Source organism: Sminthopsis crassicaudata, chromosome 2 (genome assembly GCF_048593235.1).
Source record: "Sminthopsis crassicaudata isolate SCR6 chromosome 2, ASM4859323v1, whole genome shotgun sequence".
Classification (NCBI taxonomy): domain Eukaryota; kingdom Metazoa; phylum Chordata; class Mammalia; order Dasyuromorphia; family Dasyuridae; genus Sminthopsis; species Sminthopsis crassicaudata.
The window spans coordinates 262,788,835-262,810,554 of NC_133618.1; the positions used below are offsets into that span (position 1 = coordinate 262,788,835).

At 36.0% G+C, this 21,720-nt stretch overlaps 1 protein-coding gene across 1 annotated transcript in view; it reads right to left on the reverse strand.

Moving 5' to 3' along the window:
* The window catches only part of RYR3 (ryanodine receptor 3), a 753,032-nt gene that overhangs the window by 302,354 nt on the left and 428,958 nt on the right, over positions 1-21,720 (reverse strand). Inside the window, 2 exon segments of the mRNA XM_074289179.1 lie at positions 884-967; positions 13,983-14,086. Coding sequence (XP_074145280.1) covers positions 884-967; positions 13,983-14,086 — 188 coding nt within the window.

Below are 21,720 nucleotides of genomic sequence, written 5' to 3' on the forward strand. Positions count from 1 at the left end.
GCCTTGAATGAATGTTCAATTTCAATTCCTCACTTCCTATCCCAATTGTAAAATACAGAGGTAAGGGGATCAGGAAGATCTGAAAGCTTTGGAGTTATATGGTAAAAGAGAGTATAAGAAGAAATTCATAGAATTTGGCACAGGAATGGAGCTACTTATACTCTCAATCTATAATTAAAGATGTTGCCCATGCATGTGTTTTTTGTGTGTCTAAGTGTTTAGGAATATGAACTTCTGTGAGTATAGGTGAACAGTGAGTATAGAAATTCAGTGGGCCAAGCTGAATGTTGTCTGGCTTAACCACATCCAGAAAGTATTTGTGAAGCTGCTCTAGTATCCAAATGAGTGATTATTTATCAACCAATTTCAAGGCACTGCTAGATGTAATTCTTTCTGGTGATTTTTGTTTGTTTGTTTGTTTGTTTTTGCTGAAGCAATTGGGATTAAGTGACTTGCCCAGGGTCATACAGCTAGGAAATGTTAAGTATCTGAGACCACATATGAATTCAGCTCCTCCTGACTTCAGGGCTGGTGCTCTAGCCACTGAGATACCTAGTTGCCCCTTGATGTAATGCTTAAAAGCCAAACCAAACATCCAGAACAATGCTAGTTCCTCTTTGCTAATAGTTAAGGACAATAGAAAACATACTAATGTGAGAGAAGAATGGGAAGGAAGCAAAGTCTTGGTGTGCTTCTTAAAAAATAACTCATTTAGAAATATAACAATTGTAAATTCATTGAAGTCAACTCAATTAGCTTCTGGACCTACTACTGTAGCCAATATCTATCTGCATCATCAGCTTCACTAATGTATTATTCCCATGTCACTGGTCTTAAAATTTAAGTTACAACCAAAGTATTGAGGTATTTAAAAATCACCTACTTTTTGGGAAGTTTTATTTTCTTGAGATCTTCCTCAGCAGCCACATTAACATGAGCAATGTGACATCCCAGGGCTAGAAGAGTTCTGTGACATTTAAAAACACATACAATCAATAGAAGTAAATAAAGGAAAAAGATTATAATATCTTGGTTTTACTCCTAATTATATAGCAGATAAATTACCTGCTTGCTATATGCTAGTATAATTTTACTGGCATTTTATTTTTTTCTCTTTATATTTTCTCCCATAGTGATCTCACCAGCTACTATGAGTTCAAATATCATTTACAGGCAGATAATTTCCAAAAACACACACACACACACACACATATACACTAACTTATCAATGGTTACGTTACAAATGTTCACATATGTGTATATCATGTATGTATTTAAAAGCAACTCACATATATATGAGCACATGTTCACCACACACACATATATATTCATTTACATACACATCACATCACACACACACACACACACACACACAAATAATATCTTCCCATTCCTCCCATATCTGTCTAGCTCTAGTTCTATATCATCAACTGACATCTCCACCATCAGGATGTCCTGTAAGCATCTCAAACTCAACATGTCCAAAATTAAACATTATTTATTTACCTTTCTACAAAGCCAAGAAACCAGGATACTCCTATATTTTTTTTTCTGTCAAGAGTAATGACATCCTTCTAGTTACCTAGGATTGTATTTTCAGTCATCCTCAATCTTCATTTTCTGTCATCCCAATTGGCAAGTCTACTTCAAAATCTTCTCTTACATTTGCCCTATTTTCTCTTCTCACATATTCAATATATGAGTTTCAGGTACTCATCATTTTTTCTGTTATTAAAAACCTTCTTAATTGGTTTCTTTGCCTCCAATCTCTCCATTCTCTAATATAACCTCCAGACCCCAAATTGGTAATTCTAAAGAGTAGATTTGAGCATGTCAGCAAGAAGCTTCAATAGCTGTCTATTGCTTCCAGGTTAAAATCCAACACTTTCATGGGACAAGCTGTTCATGATGTGGATCCTGCTTATCTTTAGAATGTTTTCACATTACTTTTTGGAATATAGTAAATAGTAAAAACATGTTGACTCAATCAATGCACTGTATATTCTAGACAAACTAGCCTATTTTCTATTCTCTATATAAGACATTCTATCTCTTTCTTCTGGGTTTTTATACAGACTATTCCCTATGTCAGGAATATTTTCCCTTTTCACTTACAATACTTAAATAAAGCTTCTAGATTCCTTTCTAATCTTATCTTAAATGCCACTTCTTTTATCAGTCATTTCCTGATTATCCAAAATTAGTAGTACTTTCTTTTACTTCTCCCCCCAAAAAATTACTGTTTCAATTTTACATATGTTTTGTATTTACTTATCTGTATGATGTTGTAAACGGCTGAAACTCTTAAAAGGTGTGCTTGAGTCTCATTTCCAAAATATATAGAGAACTGACCCTAATTTATAAGAAATCAAACCATTCTCCAATTGATAAATGGTCAAAGGATATGAACAGACAATTCTCAGATGATGAAACTATATCCACTCATATGAAAGAGTGTTCCAAATCACTACTGATCAGAGAAATGCAAATTAAGACAACTCTGAGATACCACTACACACCTGTCAGATTGGCTAAGATGACAGGTACAAATAATGATGAATGTTGGAGGGGCTGTGGGAAAACTGGGACACTAATACATTGCTGGTGGAGTTGTGAAAGAATCCAGCCATTCTGGAGAGCGATTTGGAACTATGCCCAAAAAGTTATCAAACTGTGCATACCCTTTGATCCAGCATTGCTGCTATTGGGCTTATATCCCAAAGAAATACTGAGAAGGGGAAAGGGACCTGTATGTGCCAAAATGTTTGTGGCAGCTCTTTTTGTAGTAGCTAGAAACTGGAAGATGAATGGATGTCCATCAATTGGAGAATGGTTGGGTAAATTATGGTATATGAATGTTATGGAATATTATTGCTCTGTAAGAAATGACCAGCAGGAGGAATACAGAGAGGCTTGGAGAGACTTACATGAACTGATGCTGAGTGAAATGAGCAGAACTAGGAGATTATTATACACTTCAACAACAATACTGTATGAAGATATATTCTGATGGAAGTGGATATCTTCAACATAAAGATCCAACTCACTTCCAGTTGATCAATGATGGACAGAAATAACTACACCCAGAGAAGGAACACTGGGAAGTAAATGTAAATTGTTAGCACTACTGTCTATCTACCCAGGTTACTTATACCTTCGGAATCTAATACTTAATGTGCAACAAGAAAATGGTATTTACACACATATATTATATCTAGGTTATATTGTAACACATGTAAAATGTATGGGATTGCCTGTCATCAAGGGGAGGGAGTAGAGGGAGGAAGGGGAAAATTTGGAAAAATGAATACAAGGGATAATGTTATAAAAAAATTACTCATGCATATATACTGTGAAAAAAATTATATATATAAAAAAAAAGTGTGCTTGAATCAGACAACTGACCACTTAAGGCTAATTACCTATTGGACAATGATTGGCAAAAGTCCTGGAAGTTTTGTCCATCTCCTTCACTTCTCCCCCTAAAGACCAAGGACTTTTGCTTATCCTGACTCTGGCTCTATCTGAGACCTCCAGGAAGTTAGCTTGGACTTTACATTTTGGTGTCCAATGTGTGAACCAAGAACCCTAATTTCACTGAAGAAGTCTCAAGTGACCAGGAAATAGGTTGAGTATTTTAATAAACAAGCAGGGAACTTACTTTGTTAAGAGCTAAACTAGTAACTCTCATTTTCTACTTGAAATGGGGCAGATATTAGGAAAAGATTCTCCCCCACCACCAACTGCATCCTGAAAGAGATCTACAGGAAGCATACTCAGACTGATAAAGAGAAAGGGTTTGATTGTAACTTGGGAGCTGATTGATGGACTTGTGGATACATTAGAATGTAATTGGAAACTAATAGAAGAACAACTATGTGAATATTATAATTATAATGGTCCTAATTCAATTTTCAATGAAACATTCTCTATGTATAACTTAATACAATTGGCCTTAAAGAATCCTGCAAGTTATAGGGGAAAAAAAAAAAAAAAAAAAAGTTTTAAGAACAGCCAGATGAGGAAGTGTGAGGAAAAAGAGGAAGACAAAGGACAGATTAGTGGCAATATTGCCAGAGGGCTTGAGGATTTATGTGAATTTGAAGGGCATGGTAATTCTCACTCTTACAGCCAAGCTTCAACTCTGCCTACACCAGAGGGGGTCCTTGACCCTCCCCCATTAACTTCACCTTTCAGGGTGGAGGGAGGAGGAGGAGTAGGAGGGGCAATGATATCACCAGCGCCTCCCCCCCCTCCCCAGTAATCACCTCCTCTTATGACTAGATTGCAAAAGACACTACTTAAAGCCACAGAAGAAGAGCAGAATACAGCTGATTTGAGAATAGAGATGTATCTTGTGATTCAACAGTTTAACTCTTCAGGTCAAGAAAGTAGAAGATACTCCTTTTGATCTAGAAATCATTAAAGACTTGAAAAAGGCTTGTACTCTTTATGGGCTACATCATCTTATGTTAAGATGTTATTACAGAATTTGGTTTATGAAGTTTTAACTCCTAGGGACTGGAAATCTATAGCAAAGGTATGCTTAGAACTGGACAAAACTTGTGGCTTTCTGAATATAGTGAGCTCCATAGGATACAAACCCAACAAAATAGTCAAAGTGGAGTTAATACTCCAATTACCCATGACCAACTAACAGGTATAGATTCTTATGCAGACACTTCAGCACAGATTAATTACTCCATAGCAGCATATGAGCAAATTGTTTCTTCTGCTCCCAAAGCATGGGGTTTTATCCTAGGTAAGCAGGACAAAGGAGAGACCTTCACAAAAATAGCACAAGGGCCAAATGAATCCTTTGCTGATTTTGTGGGATGTCTGCAGACAGCTGTCATACAAACTATTGATAAAAATGTAGTAACAGACATTATAATAAGGCAACTTGCTAAAGAAAATGCTAATGAGGTTTGTAGAAGAATTATACTAGGACTACACAAGGATGCTCCTTTAAAGGAGATCATAAGACACTGTGCCACAGTGGGCACAAATACTTTTTATAGCCAGGCTATGATGCAGACTTCCCAAGAGCTGAACATGGAAAGACAGGGTCCCTTTTGGCAAAGGACTTCCAGAGAGACTTGTCAATGCTTTCAATGTGGTAAAGTAAAGGATCTGAAAGCTCAATGTTGGCATAGAGATAGAGTGAGAAAACAGGGTGGGTGAACAAGACCCAGTACCCCATGTCCAAAATGCAACAGAGGCTTCCATTGGGCATCATAATGTAGACTGATTCAGGGAAACGGGATGAGGGGCCCAGTCCCAATGCCCCAGGCAAAAAATACTTGAGGCATGATGGCAGCTGATGCCACACCTAGAGAGTGCTTAGAAGTCCAATACCCAGGCATGACCAATCAGCCAGGAAGCCATCTGATGGGAGAAAGGGATTACATAATCAATCAGCCAGGAAGCAACCTGATGGGAGAAAGGAACTACAATTAGGAAGGATAGAGTTGTATGCAGCTGGGACAATTGAGATACCCCCTGGAGAGGTGAAATCTGTTCCTCTCCAGCCTATGGATCCCTTTCCTCCAGGCACAGTAGGCTTGACCATCTCACCTCCTGAGAGTACTTACAAAACAGTGTCCATCCATCAGGTTTACTGATACAGACCCCTAATAAGCAATCTGGTGATAGTTGACCAGATTCTGATTCCAACCAGCAAAATCCAGGAACATACTGGACAGCAGCTGTGACAGCTGACCGGCCTATGCTCACTATCTATATAAATGACATACCATTAAAAGGATTGGTAGTCATTGGTGCAGATTGTACAGTCACTAGAGGTGCCAATTGGCCCAGTCACTGGCCAAAGATTAAGGCATACACCTACATTTCTGGCATAGGAGGATCAATAGCAGCTGAAATTAGTGCTACTCCTTTGAGATGGACTTCTGAAGGCAAAGCAGGAGTTTTTACTCCTTTTATAGTTAAAAAAATCCCCATTAATCTGTGGGGAAGAGACATTTTACAACAATTAGGGTTAAAAATGAGTACTTCGGTTCTTTAGGCAGGGGTGCTGTTGAAGGCCTGCAACACTTTCACCTGTTCCTATCCAATGGAAAACTGATACACCAGTGTGGATAGAATAGTGGCCCTTAGTGAGTGATAAAATTCAGGCCTTATTAGATATAGTACAGGAGCAACTTGATTAAGGAGACTTACAACCTTCTCTAAGTCCTTGGAATTCCCCAGTATTTGTTGTAAAAAAAGAAATCTGGAAAATGGAGGATGTTGACTGATTTAAGAAAGGTAAATGAACAGATGGAAACTATGGGAACTCTACAGCCTGAACTTCCATCTCCTACTCAATTGCCTAGAGCAGGGGTCCTCAAACCATGGCCCACGGGCCAGATGCAGCCCACTGAGGATGTTTATGCGGCCCACCGGGCTATGGCAAAATCTGATCAGAAGTGATGTTTGACCTAAACTCGTGTTAGCAACGCACACTTCTGGCACTGGGCTGAGGTGGCAGAGAAAGAGTATGAGGTGATACCGAGGTGAGGTAAGTTCCCATGCTCCTTTTCAATATTTAGGATATACCCTAAGGTGCTTACAGTACAAAAACTTTCCTTTAGAACAGAGAAGCTAAACACCTTAAATGACTTTCAGAAATTGATAGGAGATAGCCAATGGATACGTCCAGTGTTAGGCTTGACTACCTATCAGTTGTAACCATTGTATGACATTTTAAGGGAAGACAGTGCTTTAAACTCACCATGCCATCTTACAAAAGAAGCTGAAGAGGCTTTGAAAGAAGTTGAACTGGCTTTATCCAATGTGACTGAAAGAGTTACTTTAACCCTTGGAAATATCAGGTTTTGCTACACAAGAGGCACCCACAGCAAGCTTTCATCAAGGAGACAGTATGATAGAGTGGGTGAACCTCCCAGCACAACCAGAACAAAGCCTTACTCCTTACCCAGTGCTTGTGGCTAGAATTTTATTAAAGGCCATTAAGCAAGTAGTACAATTATCTGAGATAAGACCTGAAAAGATATACAACTTTTATACTAATGAACAAATTAATGTATGCTGTGAAACCATTCTAGAATGGCAAATTTTACTAGCCATGGCTCCAAATTTTACACATAGGTCTCCATTAAAGATAACCAAACTGTTACATAATTGGTGATGGATTCTTGAAAAAAAGGTTTCTAACGTTCCTCTTAAAGGACCAACTAACTTTACAGATGCATACATACATAATATTTGCGCTGTATACTCTCATGACTTAACTATAAAGAGAGTAGCCAGAACTCCTTTTCAGTCCACTAGCAGAATGAATTGTATGCAATCATTCTAGCTCTTACTTATTATTCAGATATATAAATATAATACCTGTTTCGGCCTATTCAGTAGTTGTGGTACAAAGAATTGCTACAGCCCAAATAAAATTTGTAGCTTCCAATATATATCAGTTCTTTAAGGAAATTCAAGAACAAGTGAGAAAGCATCCAGATAAGATTTATATTTTGCATGTCCACTCCCATAGTGGACTTCCAGGTCCTATTTTTGATGTTAACTCAAAGACAGGTAGCCTTCTAACCATGTTGGCCAATACTCCTTTATTTCAAGAAGCCCAAGAATCTCATTCTAAATATCATCAGGCTGCTCGAGCTTTATGTTTACAATTTGGGATAACAAAAGAGGAAGCTAGGAGCATAATAAAAGCCTGTACAGCTTGCCTACCTTTCCTTGCTACTACGCTCCCTCCAAGGAAGAACCCTCATGGTTTGAGACCCAATGAAATTTGGCAAATGGATGTGACCTATTATAAATCTTTTGGTTGTCTGTCTTTATCCATGTTGTGTTAGATACCTTTTCAGGATTCACTTTTGCAATATCAGCAGCAAAAGAGACAGCCTGAGTGGTCACTGAATTCCTTATACAAGCATTTGCAATTATGGGTGTGCCACAAGCGATAAAAACAGACAATGGACCTGCATATACATCTAAACATTTTGCACACTTTTATGCACAGTATAAGATTTTTACACACCACTGGCATACCCTTTAATCCTCAAGTACAGGCAATAGTAGAGAGGAGAAACAGAGACATTAAGATGCTACTCCAAAAACAAAAGAAAAAGGGAGTCACAGGTAACCCTAGAGAACTTCTAAATTTAGTTCTTTATACGATTAACTTCTTGATTTTTGACAAAGATGCACTGGCTCTGGCACACAGGTTTTATAACCCACCAGAAGGGCAGTGTCCAGTGCCAGCAGCTCCACTATCTTTAGATAATCACCAGGGGATGTAGAGAGAACCAGGAAGTGGTGAATGGAAGGGACCAGATAGGTTAACTTCTTGGGGGAGAGGGTTTGCTTGTATCTGTACAGATAGAGAAGGAATCAGATGGGTGCCAATGAGGTGCATTGGCCTTGTCCATTGGAGAGAGATGGAGCAAACCCTTGAAACAAAGGAGAAGACCCAAGAAACATCGGGTGGTTCCATTGCTGACTGTGTCCACCACTGAAAGAGCCTGGCAGTTATGGCAATTGACTCATGGACATCAAAAATTGTTGGACTTCAAAATATTCAAGAATCATTGGAATCCCTGAGACATGAAAAGATTGTTGTAAGACTTGAAAACCCTCAGGAATCAGTGGATTCTCAGAGACATGATAAGACTGATGCAGGACTTGAAAATCCTCAGGAATCATTGGATTCTCTGATACATGATGAAACTGTTGTAGGACTTCAAAATATGCCCGAATCATTGCATTCCCTAACACATAAAAAGACTGTTGCAGGAATTCAAAAACTTGTGGGGATCATTGGATTCCCTAACACATGAAGTTATGGACAATTGATTGGTTTTGGACTATATCTTTGCTGCTGAAGAAGATATATGTGTGACTGTTGTTTACATACCCTCCTTCTAGGACTTCTCTGAATCTTTTACCAGACCATGTTGATTCATATTGTTTGTTATATCACTACTTGCAAGTACAATTCATGTTTGTTACACCACATTGAGTCTGCACTGGCTGTGGGGAAAGTCATCACTGCTAGCTTGTGCTTTATTGCTATGTGCTTGTGCAATACCTTCCATGCTAATAGGTTTGTGTGTACCTGTTTCTAGTAAGACCCTTCAACCTAGAAACCTGCTAACAATATCTGGCTTGACTCCCCACTTCTCTTTGGTGTTTTTCATCTTTCTTCCTGAGAAGTCAGGGAGGGTGTGATCATCTCCTTTTTAGTGCTTTCATCTCTCTTCCTGAAAAGTCAGGGAGGGTGTGATCACCTCCTTTTTGGGGTTCTCACCTCCATGAGAAGGCTCCATGTTTGGTGTATACAGATAATAGTAGGAAGGATTAGGAGGTGGAGTGACGGAGGAGAGAGAACTTCACTTGGCTTCAGGACAAGGAGGAAAAAAGGGTGGAGATTCTGGACTCTAGAATCAAGAAGGATCCTTTGGTAAAACTCTTGGCAGTTTTGTCTACCCCTAAAACCTAAGGACTTTTGCTTTTTCTAACTCTGGCTGATCCTGAGGGCTCCAGGGAGCTAGCTTGGACTTTACAGTTCTCTCATCTCCAAAACAATGAAACCTCTTTGAGAGTAGGAACAATTTCTGAGGGTTTTCCTCTTCTAAATTTATTTATTCATTTATTTAGATTTTTTTTTAGAGTAAGTGAAAGAGGAGATCCTTTGCCTCAATTGCTACCTAGCTTTAATCATTGAATGGCTGTGGCCTCAGTCAAAGTGAAACCTGTTGAATACCTTAGCTTAAAAAAAGACCAAAGTCTTCCATTTCATCTAGGGCCAGTTACAGTCTTCTGGATCTATATTTGGCCACTGGACCCAGATGGCTCTGAGGTGAAAGTGAGGCAGATGACCTTGCATAGTCCTCCCTCATTTAAATCCACTTGCATGTCATGGCATCATCTCCCTTATGTCATGATCCTCTTTCAGAATAATGGACAAACAACCACAACCACAATCTGGAATTGACTCCCAATCTTAATTTTTATTTGTCAAATACCTACTTATGTTTTAAAGTCCAACTAAAATGCCATATCCTTGGGGAATTTTTTTTTTTAATCTTCAACTGGCTACAATCTTTCCCTTCATAACTCACATAGTAGTTTAAAATTTTTCTTGAATGTATGAATTAACATAATATTGTGTATTATTTATTTTGGTGTCATAGGAGCTACTAAAACTGTTCATTCCAGCCCAAAGAACTTGTCAAGATTTTGTATCTGAAAGTAACAGCCACTATCTAAGTATAGGTATAACATTTTTTGGAGCAGTCTAACTGCTAATGACTCAAACATCATCAGATATGTAGTATTTACTATGTCCCAAGACTGTGTTAATCTCTTTGATCTATAAGATAACTAGCTAGAAGGGATTTGCAATCATGAATAAGGTATTAGAAAAGGAATTGTAACATATGCCTTTTGTGAAAAAAAGTAAGCACTAAATTATACATTATAGACAAGTGGAAATCAGGAGAACACATAGCAAAGTGCTTGTTGCATAGAAGAAGTATTAAATACTAAGGAAGTTAGAGAAGAGAGAACTAAGCCTGTGCTGGAGTCATTAGGGAAGATGCCACTATGAAGTAGGACTTGAATTGTACTGTGAAAGGTAGGAAAAATATAAATAGGTAGATTAAGGAATATAATGTCTGTGTTTGTGAGATTTCTGTATAGCACATCATATTTTCTACAGGCTTCAAATTTGGAAATGTTCCATTTTCCTTTTTTATTATCTCCAGTAACGAGAGTGGTTCCTGATACTTTTCCTACTACCTTTTAACTTTCTCCATTAACAATCTAATTTAAGAAATATTCATTGAATATTACTGGTAGAGTTGTGAACTTATCCAACCAATCTGGGGCAATTTGGAAGGCTATCAAACTGTGCATATCCTTTGATCCAGCAGTGTTTCTACTGGACTTGTATCTTAAAGAGAATATAAAGGAGGGAAAGGGACCTGCATGTCCCTTTTTGCACTTTTTTTGTCCCTTTGCACCTTCATGTGCAAAAATGTTCTTGGCAGCCCTTTTTATAGTGGCAAGAAACTAGAAACTGAGTGGATGCCCATCAGTTGGAGAATGGCTGAATAAGTTATGATAAACATTATTATTCTATAAGAAGTGATCAGCAGAATGATCTCAGAAAGGTCTGGAGAGATTTACATGAACTAATGCTAAGTGATATGAGTAGAACCAAGCGAACATTGTAAACAGCAACAAGATTTATACAATCAATTCTGATGGACTGGCTCTTTTCAACAATGAGGTGTTTCAGGCCAATTCCAATAACCTCATGATGGAGAGAGCCATCTACATCCAGAAAGAGGACTATGGGGAGTGAATGTGGATAACAACATAGTATTTTCACCTTTTTGTTGTTATTTGCTTGTTTTTCTTTTTCTTATTTTTTATCTGATTTTTCTTGTGCAGCACAATAAATGTAGAAATATGTATAAAAGAATTGCACATATTTAACATATTTGATTACTTGCTATCTAGAGGAGGAGAATGGAAGAAGGGAAGGAAAAAAATTTGAACACAAGGTTTTGCAAGAGGGAAAGTTGAAAACTATGTTTGCATGTATTTTGAAAATAAAAAGCTGCCGTGCAGCAGAGAACAAAAGGAAAATTTATAAGGAAGTAAAGAAAAAAATGGTCATTCATGAATATAATTTCTTCTACTAATATATATATACATATATATATACATTTTTTTTTCTTGATCTTTGTTGTTATATAGTTTGACTCCTCTCTGATGTTGTGCTGGGGATATGACAATGTTCTCTTTTGTTTTGTTTTATCTTGTTTTTTATTCCTTTTCTGCTTTATTTATTCTGTTTGTTTTTTTAAATAATTTTTTTTAAATGGGGAAAAAGCTATTGTCAAAAAATTGTTCATTAAGCACTATTATGTCCTCAATATACAAAGATGAGACAGTGTTATCCCTTTCCTCAAAGAGTTTACCTTTTAGTAAGAGGATAAGAGTCAATAAGTCAATAAGCCAATAAGCATTTGTTTTGCACCTCCCAAGTATCAAGCACATGATTAAAGTACTGGGGGATACAAAGAAAATTAAAAAAAAAAACTTTAAAAATGAACCATCCAAACTAACAATGTACAAACAGTTTCACCATTGTCTGCTCTTGAGGAGATTACTCTGCCTTACCAAAAAGAAGGAAAGATACAAATAGGTGAGGAGATTAAGAAATATAATGTCTGTTTTTGTGAGGTTTCTGTAAAGTATATCATATTTTCTAAAGACTTTACATTTTACATTTCCCTTTTTGATTGATCTCCAGAAAGAAGAGGATGGTTCCTGGTACTTTTCCTACTACCTTCTAACTTTCCCCATAAACAATTTAATTTAAGAATTATTCATAAACATTGTTGGTTGGGGATGGCTGAATGTTATTGATCTATAAGAAATGATGAGCAGGTTAATTTCAGAAAAGCATAGAAAGACTTACATTAACTGATACTGAGTGAACTGAGCAGAACCAAGAGAATGTTATACATAGTAACTCAAGATTATGTGATGATCAACTCTGATGGCTGTGGCTCCCCAAAAAACTTTTGATGGAGAAAGCCATCTGCATCTAGAAAGAGGGCTGTGGTAGGTAATGGTGGATCACAACATAGTGTTTTCTTGTGGTTTTTCACTTTTGATATGATTTTTGTGTGTGTGTGTGTGTGTGTAGCATGACAAATATGGAAACATGTCTAGAAGAATTGAACATGTGTAACCTATATTGGATTCTTTGCTGTCTTGAGGAAGTAAAAGGAGAGAAAGAGAGGAAGTAAAATTTGGAACACAAGGTTTTGCGAAAGTAAATGTTGGATAACAATACTGTATGAAGATGTATTCTGATGGAAGAGGATATCTTTGACAAAGAGAAGATCTAATTCAATTCCAATTGGTCAATGATGGACAGAATCAGCTACACCCAGAGAAGGAACACTGGGAAATGAGTGTAAACTGTTTTCATTTTTGTTTTTCTTCCCAGGTTATTTTTACCTTCTGATTCCAATTCTTCCTGTGCAACAAGAAATTCGGTTCTGCCCACATATATTGTATTTAGGATATACTATAACATACTTAACATGTATAAGACTGCCTGCCATCTAGGGGAAAGGGTGGAGGGAAGGAAGGGAAAAATCAGAATGGAAGTGAGTGCAAGGGATAATGTAAAAAATTACCCATGCATATGTACTGTCAAAAAAAAAAAGTTATAATTATAAAATTAAATTAAAATTTTAAAAAAGTGAATGTTGAAAACTATCTTTGCATGTATTTGGAAAAATAAAATGCTATCAAAATAAGTAAGTAAATAAATAAAGGAGATGGAGTTCATGGGTGTTTGAAGAGAGGAAAAGAAATTTCAGATATAGGCAATGAAAAATATATATTAGTGGGAGTGATTGGGCTGAATAAGTCAAGGGAGTACAATTTCTCAGGAATAGAGTGAAAGACAGCAATGTAAAATTATCCTGAAAAGCTAAGTGGAAATTTGATTGTGAGGTACCTTAATTGTTAATATAAGAATTTTTAAATTTTATTCTATAGTTGATGAGGAATCAAGGGAAGTCTGAGAAGGAAGATAATCTTATTAGATACATTTGGCAGTGGCTTGAAAAGCTATTAAAGAGTATTGGACTAAAATAGAAAGATCAACTACTTAAAAAGCTGTAGTTCATGATAATCAAAATCTAAATTAGGGTACTGATAGTAGGTAAGGAAAGGAGAGGATGAATGTATTACATGTACTTATAAGGACTTTGTCCTCTGAAACTGGAGAAACTTCATTAAAAAGGTCTAAAATATTTTGTATTATAAATTATCATCTTTACATTCCCCTACCCCTAATTCCTCAATATGTTTTCTTAGAATGGTATGTAATATTTATAATACTTGATTACATGTCACTAAATTATTCATGCTTATAAAATCTTAATTCAATTTAGTTTAAAACTCACTTTAAAGTTTCTGTTGACATTTGCAGGTTATAATTCTTCTCAGTTTCGGGTAGCTTTGAGAATTCCACAAGACAAGGGTGTTGCCTTTTGTTGTCATCCCGGATCTATATGACACCATTAAAAAAATAACAACTTCAGGTATGATAAAAATCAATTACACTTCAGCAAAAGTTTAAAAGAAGGTAAAGGATAATATACATATCATAAATCTTGAGGGAGATTATTTGATGATATAGATAAGTGATATTCTCTCTAGTCATCCTTGACTTTCCTGTCCCTTACCACACAATCAAACAATTTATCATATTCTGTTAATTATGCTTTCACAACATCTCTTATACTTGTCCCCTTTTATCAATTCACTTTTTCAACATACTATTTCAGGCCTTTATCATCTCTTATCTATTGTAACAATCTCACTGATTTCTGGAATTCATCCTTTACATAATTGCCAAAGTAATGTGTTTAAGACAAAGATCTGACCCTAATTAAAAAACCTTTATTTACTTTCTATTGTTTCTAGGATAAAGTACTAACTCCTAAGGCTCTTCACAATCTGACTGAAATTTAACCTTCCAAGACTTATTTCATGTTCTACCTAAAATGGAGTACCCTGAATTTTATGTGTTGGATTTTACATTGAAATATTTTCTAGTTTTCCTTCTGACAGATACTATATTCTCTATGAAATGCTCACTAATTGCTACAAATGAAAGTGTTTGTTTTGGTTAAATTTTAAGATAATACTTAAGTGAAGAGGGAACCTCTCACTCTACCCTACCATGTATTCCACATGTACATTTTTCCCTTATGAATATTCTCCTCAGATCTTAAGGGAAAGGGTTTGTGTCATTTTATATCTTTGAATTCACAGTATCTTTTATAGGTAGATACTTTTTATCTGTGGAACTGAAGAATAAATGATCACTAGCTTATCAATGGACTGTGCTCTAAATATTTATTTTAAGTTGATTATTTGGAATTCATAATGAATTTTATTATCCCAAAGAAAATGGCTCTTAGGCCAACTAATGAAATCTTATTTTGAAGAGGCTATATAACACTGATAGTAGTTAACTGGATTTCTAGAGTTACGTAGAACCAGGTTCAAATCCCTCCTCCAAGACTTGCTGTTCATGGGAATGCCATTGAACCTCTCTCAACCTCAGCTTTCTTATTTGTATAATGGAGAAAATAATCTTATAGTTGATTTGGTAGTGAGGAAAATTAAATGTTCATATATATAAAGTATTTTGTAAACCTTAAAACATATAAATGGTTATTATTATTATTATTATATACCTAAAATATAATCCATCAAATTCTACTTTGATGACACATTATATAACATGGTGATGTTTTGATATTGGAACATAAGCACTGAAAAGTCCTATAAAATTAATATTTTGAGTAAAGAAATAATAATAAACCATGCCTGTCATCCAATGATCAGCCTAGTAAAATACAGAGAGGCTCATCATTAATAATATGTAGCCTCTGATTGCTTTTTGTTTCTTTGGTTACAATAGGCATATGCCTATAGATACTGTACTGAGATACATGGAAAGAAGATGGAGTCAAAATCATGGAGTAAAGTCTAGGACTTGTCTGGGGTCTCTTAAATTCCCCTTCAAATAAGATTGAAATTACCCTCAAAATGAATTCTGAAACAACATAATCAACTAACATATGAGATGAAACAACTTTTTAGCCCAATCAGTGACTAAGGCTAAGTAAAAGATGAGATAGAGAGCAGTCTCTTTTACCAAGTCAAAGAAAAAAATACCTCAAAAAACAAAATAAAGCCCCAGTTTTTCAGGGAAAAACCTTTAGGGTTTCTGGCCAAAACAGCAAAAATTATTATCTACATTCACTCTAAGGCAAGGAGGACCAAAACAAAGACCAAGTAGACTTCGTCAGTGAGAGCCAGACTGATTTTGTTTTAGAACATGGTCTTTTAGAAAGAAATCTAGTCCATGAAACCCAAGATGGAAGGAAGGATGGAAGGATGGAAGGATAGAAGGAAGGAAGGGAGGGATGGAGGAAGGGAAGGATGGAGGAAGAAGGAAGGGAGGGAGGGAAGAAGGAAGGAAGGATGGGAAGGAAGGAGGGAGAAAAGGAAGTAGGGAGGGAGGAAAGGAGAAAGGAGGGAGGAGGAGGGAAGGAAGGGGAAAGGAGGCAGGAAAGAAGAAAGGAGGAAGGGGAGGGAGGGAGGAAAGGAGAAGGGAGGGAAGGGGAGGGAGGGAAGGGGAGAAGCAGGGAAAGAGAAGGGAGGGAGGGGGAGGAAAGGAGGAAGGAGGGAAGTGGAGAAGCAGGAAAAGAGAAGGGAGGGAGGGGGAGAAAAGGAGGAAGGAGGGAAGGGGAGGAAGGAGGAAGGGAGGGAGGAATGTGTTGCTTTGTTCTCAGTGGAACAGTTCCTACTTGGAAGAGTAATAGCAAGAGCAGGGACCCTGGACACAGTTCCAGGTGGAAAGTGTGCTCACAGGCAAAAGTACAAGTAAGGAGAAAAATGATAACACTTCTCTTTATATCATACCATCTTGGAAGAACCAAAAAACTACAGATTTCCAGGGCTAACTCTAAAAACATAATCACAAAAAAAAAATCTGAAGCTTGGGATAGTGCCTTCTACAACCCAGGAGCAAAGTCCAGCTTTAATATAAAATTAAATGTCCAGAAATGGGCAAAGAAGCAAAGAATGTAAAAGGAACCTGGCCAAAGAAAGTTACTGTGTTGAAAGGAGAAATCAAAACACAAACTCAGAAAACATAACAAAATTAAAGCAATAACATACAAAAGCCTGAAAGAATAATATGAATTGGTCTTAAATGGAAAAAGAATTCCTGTGAAGTGAGCAGAACTAGGAGAACATTGTACACAGCAACAGCAAGACTATGATGATCAACTCTAACAGACTTATCTCTTCTCAGCAATATAGTGATTCAAGACAATTCCAACAGACTTGGGATTGAAAACAATATTACCTTATCCAAAGAAAAAAAATATAGAGACTTAATGCAGATTGAAGAATATACTATTTACTTTTTTTCCCCATTTTGTTGTGGTCTTTCCTGTAGAGGGTCACAGACAGTGGGGGAGCTCTGGGTAAGGTATAAGACCCTTCAGCCCAGAGGGAACCTGCTGATAATGTCTGCTTCCAGTCCCCATCTCCCCTAAGGGCTCTTGGCCTTCCAGAGAAGTCAGGGGGCGGTGACAACCTGTGTTGTGATTGAAGCAGAGTGATACAAAGTGGCAAAGAGTCATCTACATACAATAGCAAGTTGTTTATGTAGTACCACATGAGCAGTATGTAGTTAGTGCATGTGCAATGTTGCTCTGGTTATATAAGGGTATTAAGGTATATAAGGTTGACAGAATTTAGAATAAACAGCCTCCACATTTGACCATCCAAGTGACCATCCTGATCATTACTCCTTTTCTAAGACCAAAGACTCAGGCTGGTACCCACGTCTTCCAGAGAGCTAGTCTGGACACAACTCTTTCTCTTTTGTTTTGATTGTTCATTCACAACATGACTAATTTGAAAATATGCTTTAAATGATTGTACATATATAACCTATATGCTTTGTTGGGGAGGGAGAAGAGAAAGAAGGAAGGGAGAAAAAAATCGGAACTTAAAAATCTTATAAAAAGTGAATTCTGAAAACTATCTTTACATGTAATTAGAAAAAAAATACCATGAAGTGAAAAAAATTAAAATTGGAAAAGTGGAATCTAATGACTCCATGAAACATCAAGAGATAAGATAAAATGAAAAGGACAGCAAATGAAAAAAATGTGGAATATTTCATTGGAAAAACAACTAACACAGAAAATAGATCCAGCATAATATTTAACATGTAGAAACAAGTTGTATTTTGTTTTTTGTTTTGTTTTGTTTTTTTTAGTTATACATGTACATTCATTTTTAAATACATTTTCTCATGAATCATGTTGGGAGAGAAAAATCAGAACAAATGGGAAAAACCATGAGAGAAAAAAAAACAGGAGAAAAAGAAAAAAGGGGGTTTTCCATTCAAAATTTATAGGGGTTGTCTTGGATCATTGAATTGCTGAGGAGAAGCAAGTCCATATAGTTTATCAACACACAATTGTGCTGTTGCTGTGTATATTTTCTGGGTTCTGCTTGTTTCCCTCAGCATTATTTTATGTAAACCTTTCCAGGCTTTTCTAAAATCAGATTGTTCATAATTTTTATAGATAAATAATATTCCATTACATTCATATTGCATAACTTATTTAACCATTCCCAACTGATGGGTATTTACTTATTTTCCAGGTCCTTGCCACCCAGAAAAAAAGAGTTGCTCCAAATGGTTTTGCACATGTGGATCCTTTTCCCTCCTTTATGATTTCTTTGAGATACAGGCCCAGTAACAGCATTGCTGGATAAAAGGGTATGCACAGTTTTATAGGTCTTTGGACATAGTTGCAAATTGTTGTACAGAATGGTTGGATAAGTTTGTGTTCCTGTTTTCCTACATCTTTTCCAATATTTAATATTATCTTCTCCTGTCATCTTAGCCAATCTGATTGGTATGGAGTAGTATCTCAAAGTTGTTGTAATTTACATTCCTCTACTCAATGATGATTTAGAGCATTTTTTAAAATTTAGAGCAATTTTAAAAACTATGAAAAAAATGTTAATTTTCTTCAAATGAAAATTGTCTGTTCATATCATTTCATCATTTATCAGTTGAGGAATGATTAGTATTTTTATAAATTCAATTCATTTTTTATATATTTTAAAAATAAAGCCTTTATAAGAAACACTTGTAAAACTTTCCCCCAGCTTTCTACTTTCCTTCTAATCTTGGTTGCATTGGTTTTATTTGTGCAAAACTTTTTTAATTTAATGTAATCATGATGGTCCATTTTGCTTTTCATAATGTTCTCTAGTTCTTCTTTGGCCATAAATTTCTCCCTTCCCCAAATATTTGATAGGTAAATTATTTCTTGCTCTTCCAATTTGCTTCTCCTATCACCCTTTATGCTAAATCATGTACCCATTTTGACCTTATTTTGGTATGATATGTGAGATATAGGTCCCTATTGGGTTTCTGACATATTTTTTTCCATTTTTTCCAGGAATTTTTGTGAAATAGTGAGTTCTTATCCCAGAAGATGGAGTTTAGGGGTTTATTAAACACTAGATTACTACAGTTATTGATTATTGTGTCATGTGTATCTAGCATATTCCATTGATTTACCACTATGTTTCTCAGGCAGTACCATATGGTTTTGATCAGGATAGATGATTTAAGAATTATTGTAGTATATGGAAATTATGAGTGAAAAAGGAGCCTGGACGTTATCAAGGAAAATTATCACAGATACAAAAGATGAAACAAAAATATAAAGAAATCATCAGTTACCTCCTCCAAAATGAAAACTCCTGGAAAGATTACAGCTAAATTTTAGAGCTCCCAGGTCAAGGACAAAATATTGCAAGCAGCCAGAAAGTAACAAATGAAATGTCTGGGAGTCATAGTCAGGATTATGCAAGATTTATCATTTCCACATTAAAAGATCTGAAGCCCTGGAATGTGATATTCCAGTAGGCAAAGAAGTAAGGATTACAACAAGAATCACCTAATTAGCAAAATTGAGTTTAATCCTTCAGAGGAAAATAGATATTTAATGAAATAGAGATCTTTTGAGCATTCTTAATAAAAAACAAAACAAAACAAAACAAAACAAAAAAAAAAAGACCACAGTGGAATGGAAACTTTGACAAGAGAAACATAAAAAGGTAAACAAGAAAGAGAAACCAAAAGGGATTAAATAGTTAAACTGTTTACACTCCTACAAGGAAGATCTTACTTGTAATTCTTAAGAATTTTCTCATTATTAGGGCAGTTAGGAGTATATATGGAGTATATATAGACTAAAGACACAGGTATGAGTTGACTATGAAGGGATGATAGCAAAAAAAATAAAATTAAATTAAGGGGTAAGGAAGAAACATTCATTGAGAGAATAAAGGAAAGGTAGAATGGGATAAATTATCTCCCATGAAAAAGGCATAAAAGAACTTTTACCATGGAAAGGAAGAAAGAATGAAGTGGCAGGCAATGCTTAAACCTTACTTTTATTGGAATTAACTCAAAACGAGAATAACATACCCATTCAGTTTGGTATAAATTCTATCTTACCCTATAGGGGGAGGGAGAGAAAGGAAAGTAGGGGGTTGCTGATAGAAGGGATGACACACTCAGGAGGTGGTAGTCAGAAGCAAATCACTTTTGATAAAGGAGAGGGTGAAGAGACTGAGAAAGACAGAGAGAGGACAGAGATACAAAAGAGAGAGAGAGAGGAGAGAGAGAGAGAGAGAGAGAGAGAGAGAGAGAGAGAGAGAGAGAGAGAGAGAGAGAGAGAAAGAGAGAGAGAGAGAGAGAAAGAGAGAGAGAGAGAGAAGTTAAATGAGAAAAACATGGAGAGGATAGAGGGAATTAATTGTCCTTTGTTCTCCACAAAATGACGTCATCATGTTGGAGTCAAGGTAAGATGTATTCAATTCTGGTTGAATACCACATATAAACCAATATAAACTCAGAAGGTTCTACTCAGAGATGGTGCCACAAATAATCTACATGAACAATTGGAGTGGAGTTATCTTTAAATTTGTGTGTTTCATGTTTCTTTTGAGCTACTGTAATTCTGCCTTGCTCATAAAACATAGTGCCTTCATTGATGTGAATACATTATGCTGAATGGTGTTTTGCCAGTGTTTCCCATGTCAATCAATTCTAAAATTCTTCAAAGAGATCTTCAGATGTCCTTGTATTGCTTCTTCTGACAACTATATGAGCAACTCAGTTAACAATTATAACTGAATGCAAATGGGATGAACTTATCTATTAAATGGAAATGGAAAGCAGTATGTATTGTGTGATTTAGACATAGCAATAACATTAGCAAATTGGAGGATCATGGAATAGTTTCAGCCCTATAGAGAAGGGAAGAATTTATAACCAAATTACAGGATATAAAGTGGATAATTCTGATTACATTAAATGAAAAAGAAATTGCACAAATAAAGCCAATGCAGCCAAGATTAGAAAGGAAGAAGAAAATGGGGAAAATTTTTATAACAAGTTTCCCTGAGAAAGGCTTCATTTCTCAAATATAAAGAGAACTAAGTCAAATATATGAGAATGTCATTGCTCAGATGATAAATGGTCAAAGTTTTCAGAAGAAGAAATCAGTTATCTATTGTTATATGAAAAATGTCCTAAATCATTATTCGAGAAAGGCAAGTTAAAATAACCCTCAGGTACTATCCTATCTGATCCTATCTGAGGTACTATCTATCTGATTGGCTAATATGACAGAAAAGAAAAATGATAAATGTTGGAAGGGATTTGGGAAAACTGAGACACAAAAGAACTATTGTGGAATTGTGCACTGATCCAACTATTCTGGATAGCAATTTGGAACTATAGCGAAAGAGTTATAAAACTGTGCATACTTTTTGACCTAGCAATACCAAAATTAGGTTGCTATTTCAAAGAGATTTTTTTAAAAAGACTTATAGGTACAAAAACATTTGTAGCAGCTTACTTTGTGGTGGCAAAGAATTAGAAATTGAGGATATATCCATAAATCGGGGAATGGCTAAACAAATTGTAGTATATGATTATGGTGATTAAACACTATTGTGTTTAAGAAATGATGATCAGAATGCCCTCAGAAAAACCTAGGAAGATTTACATAC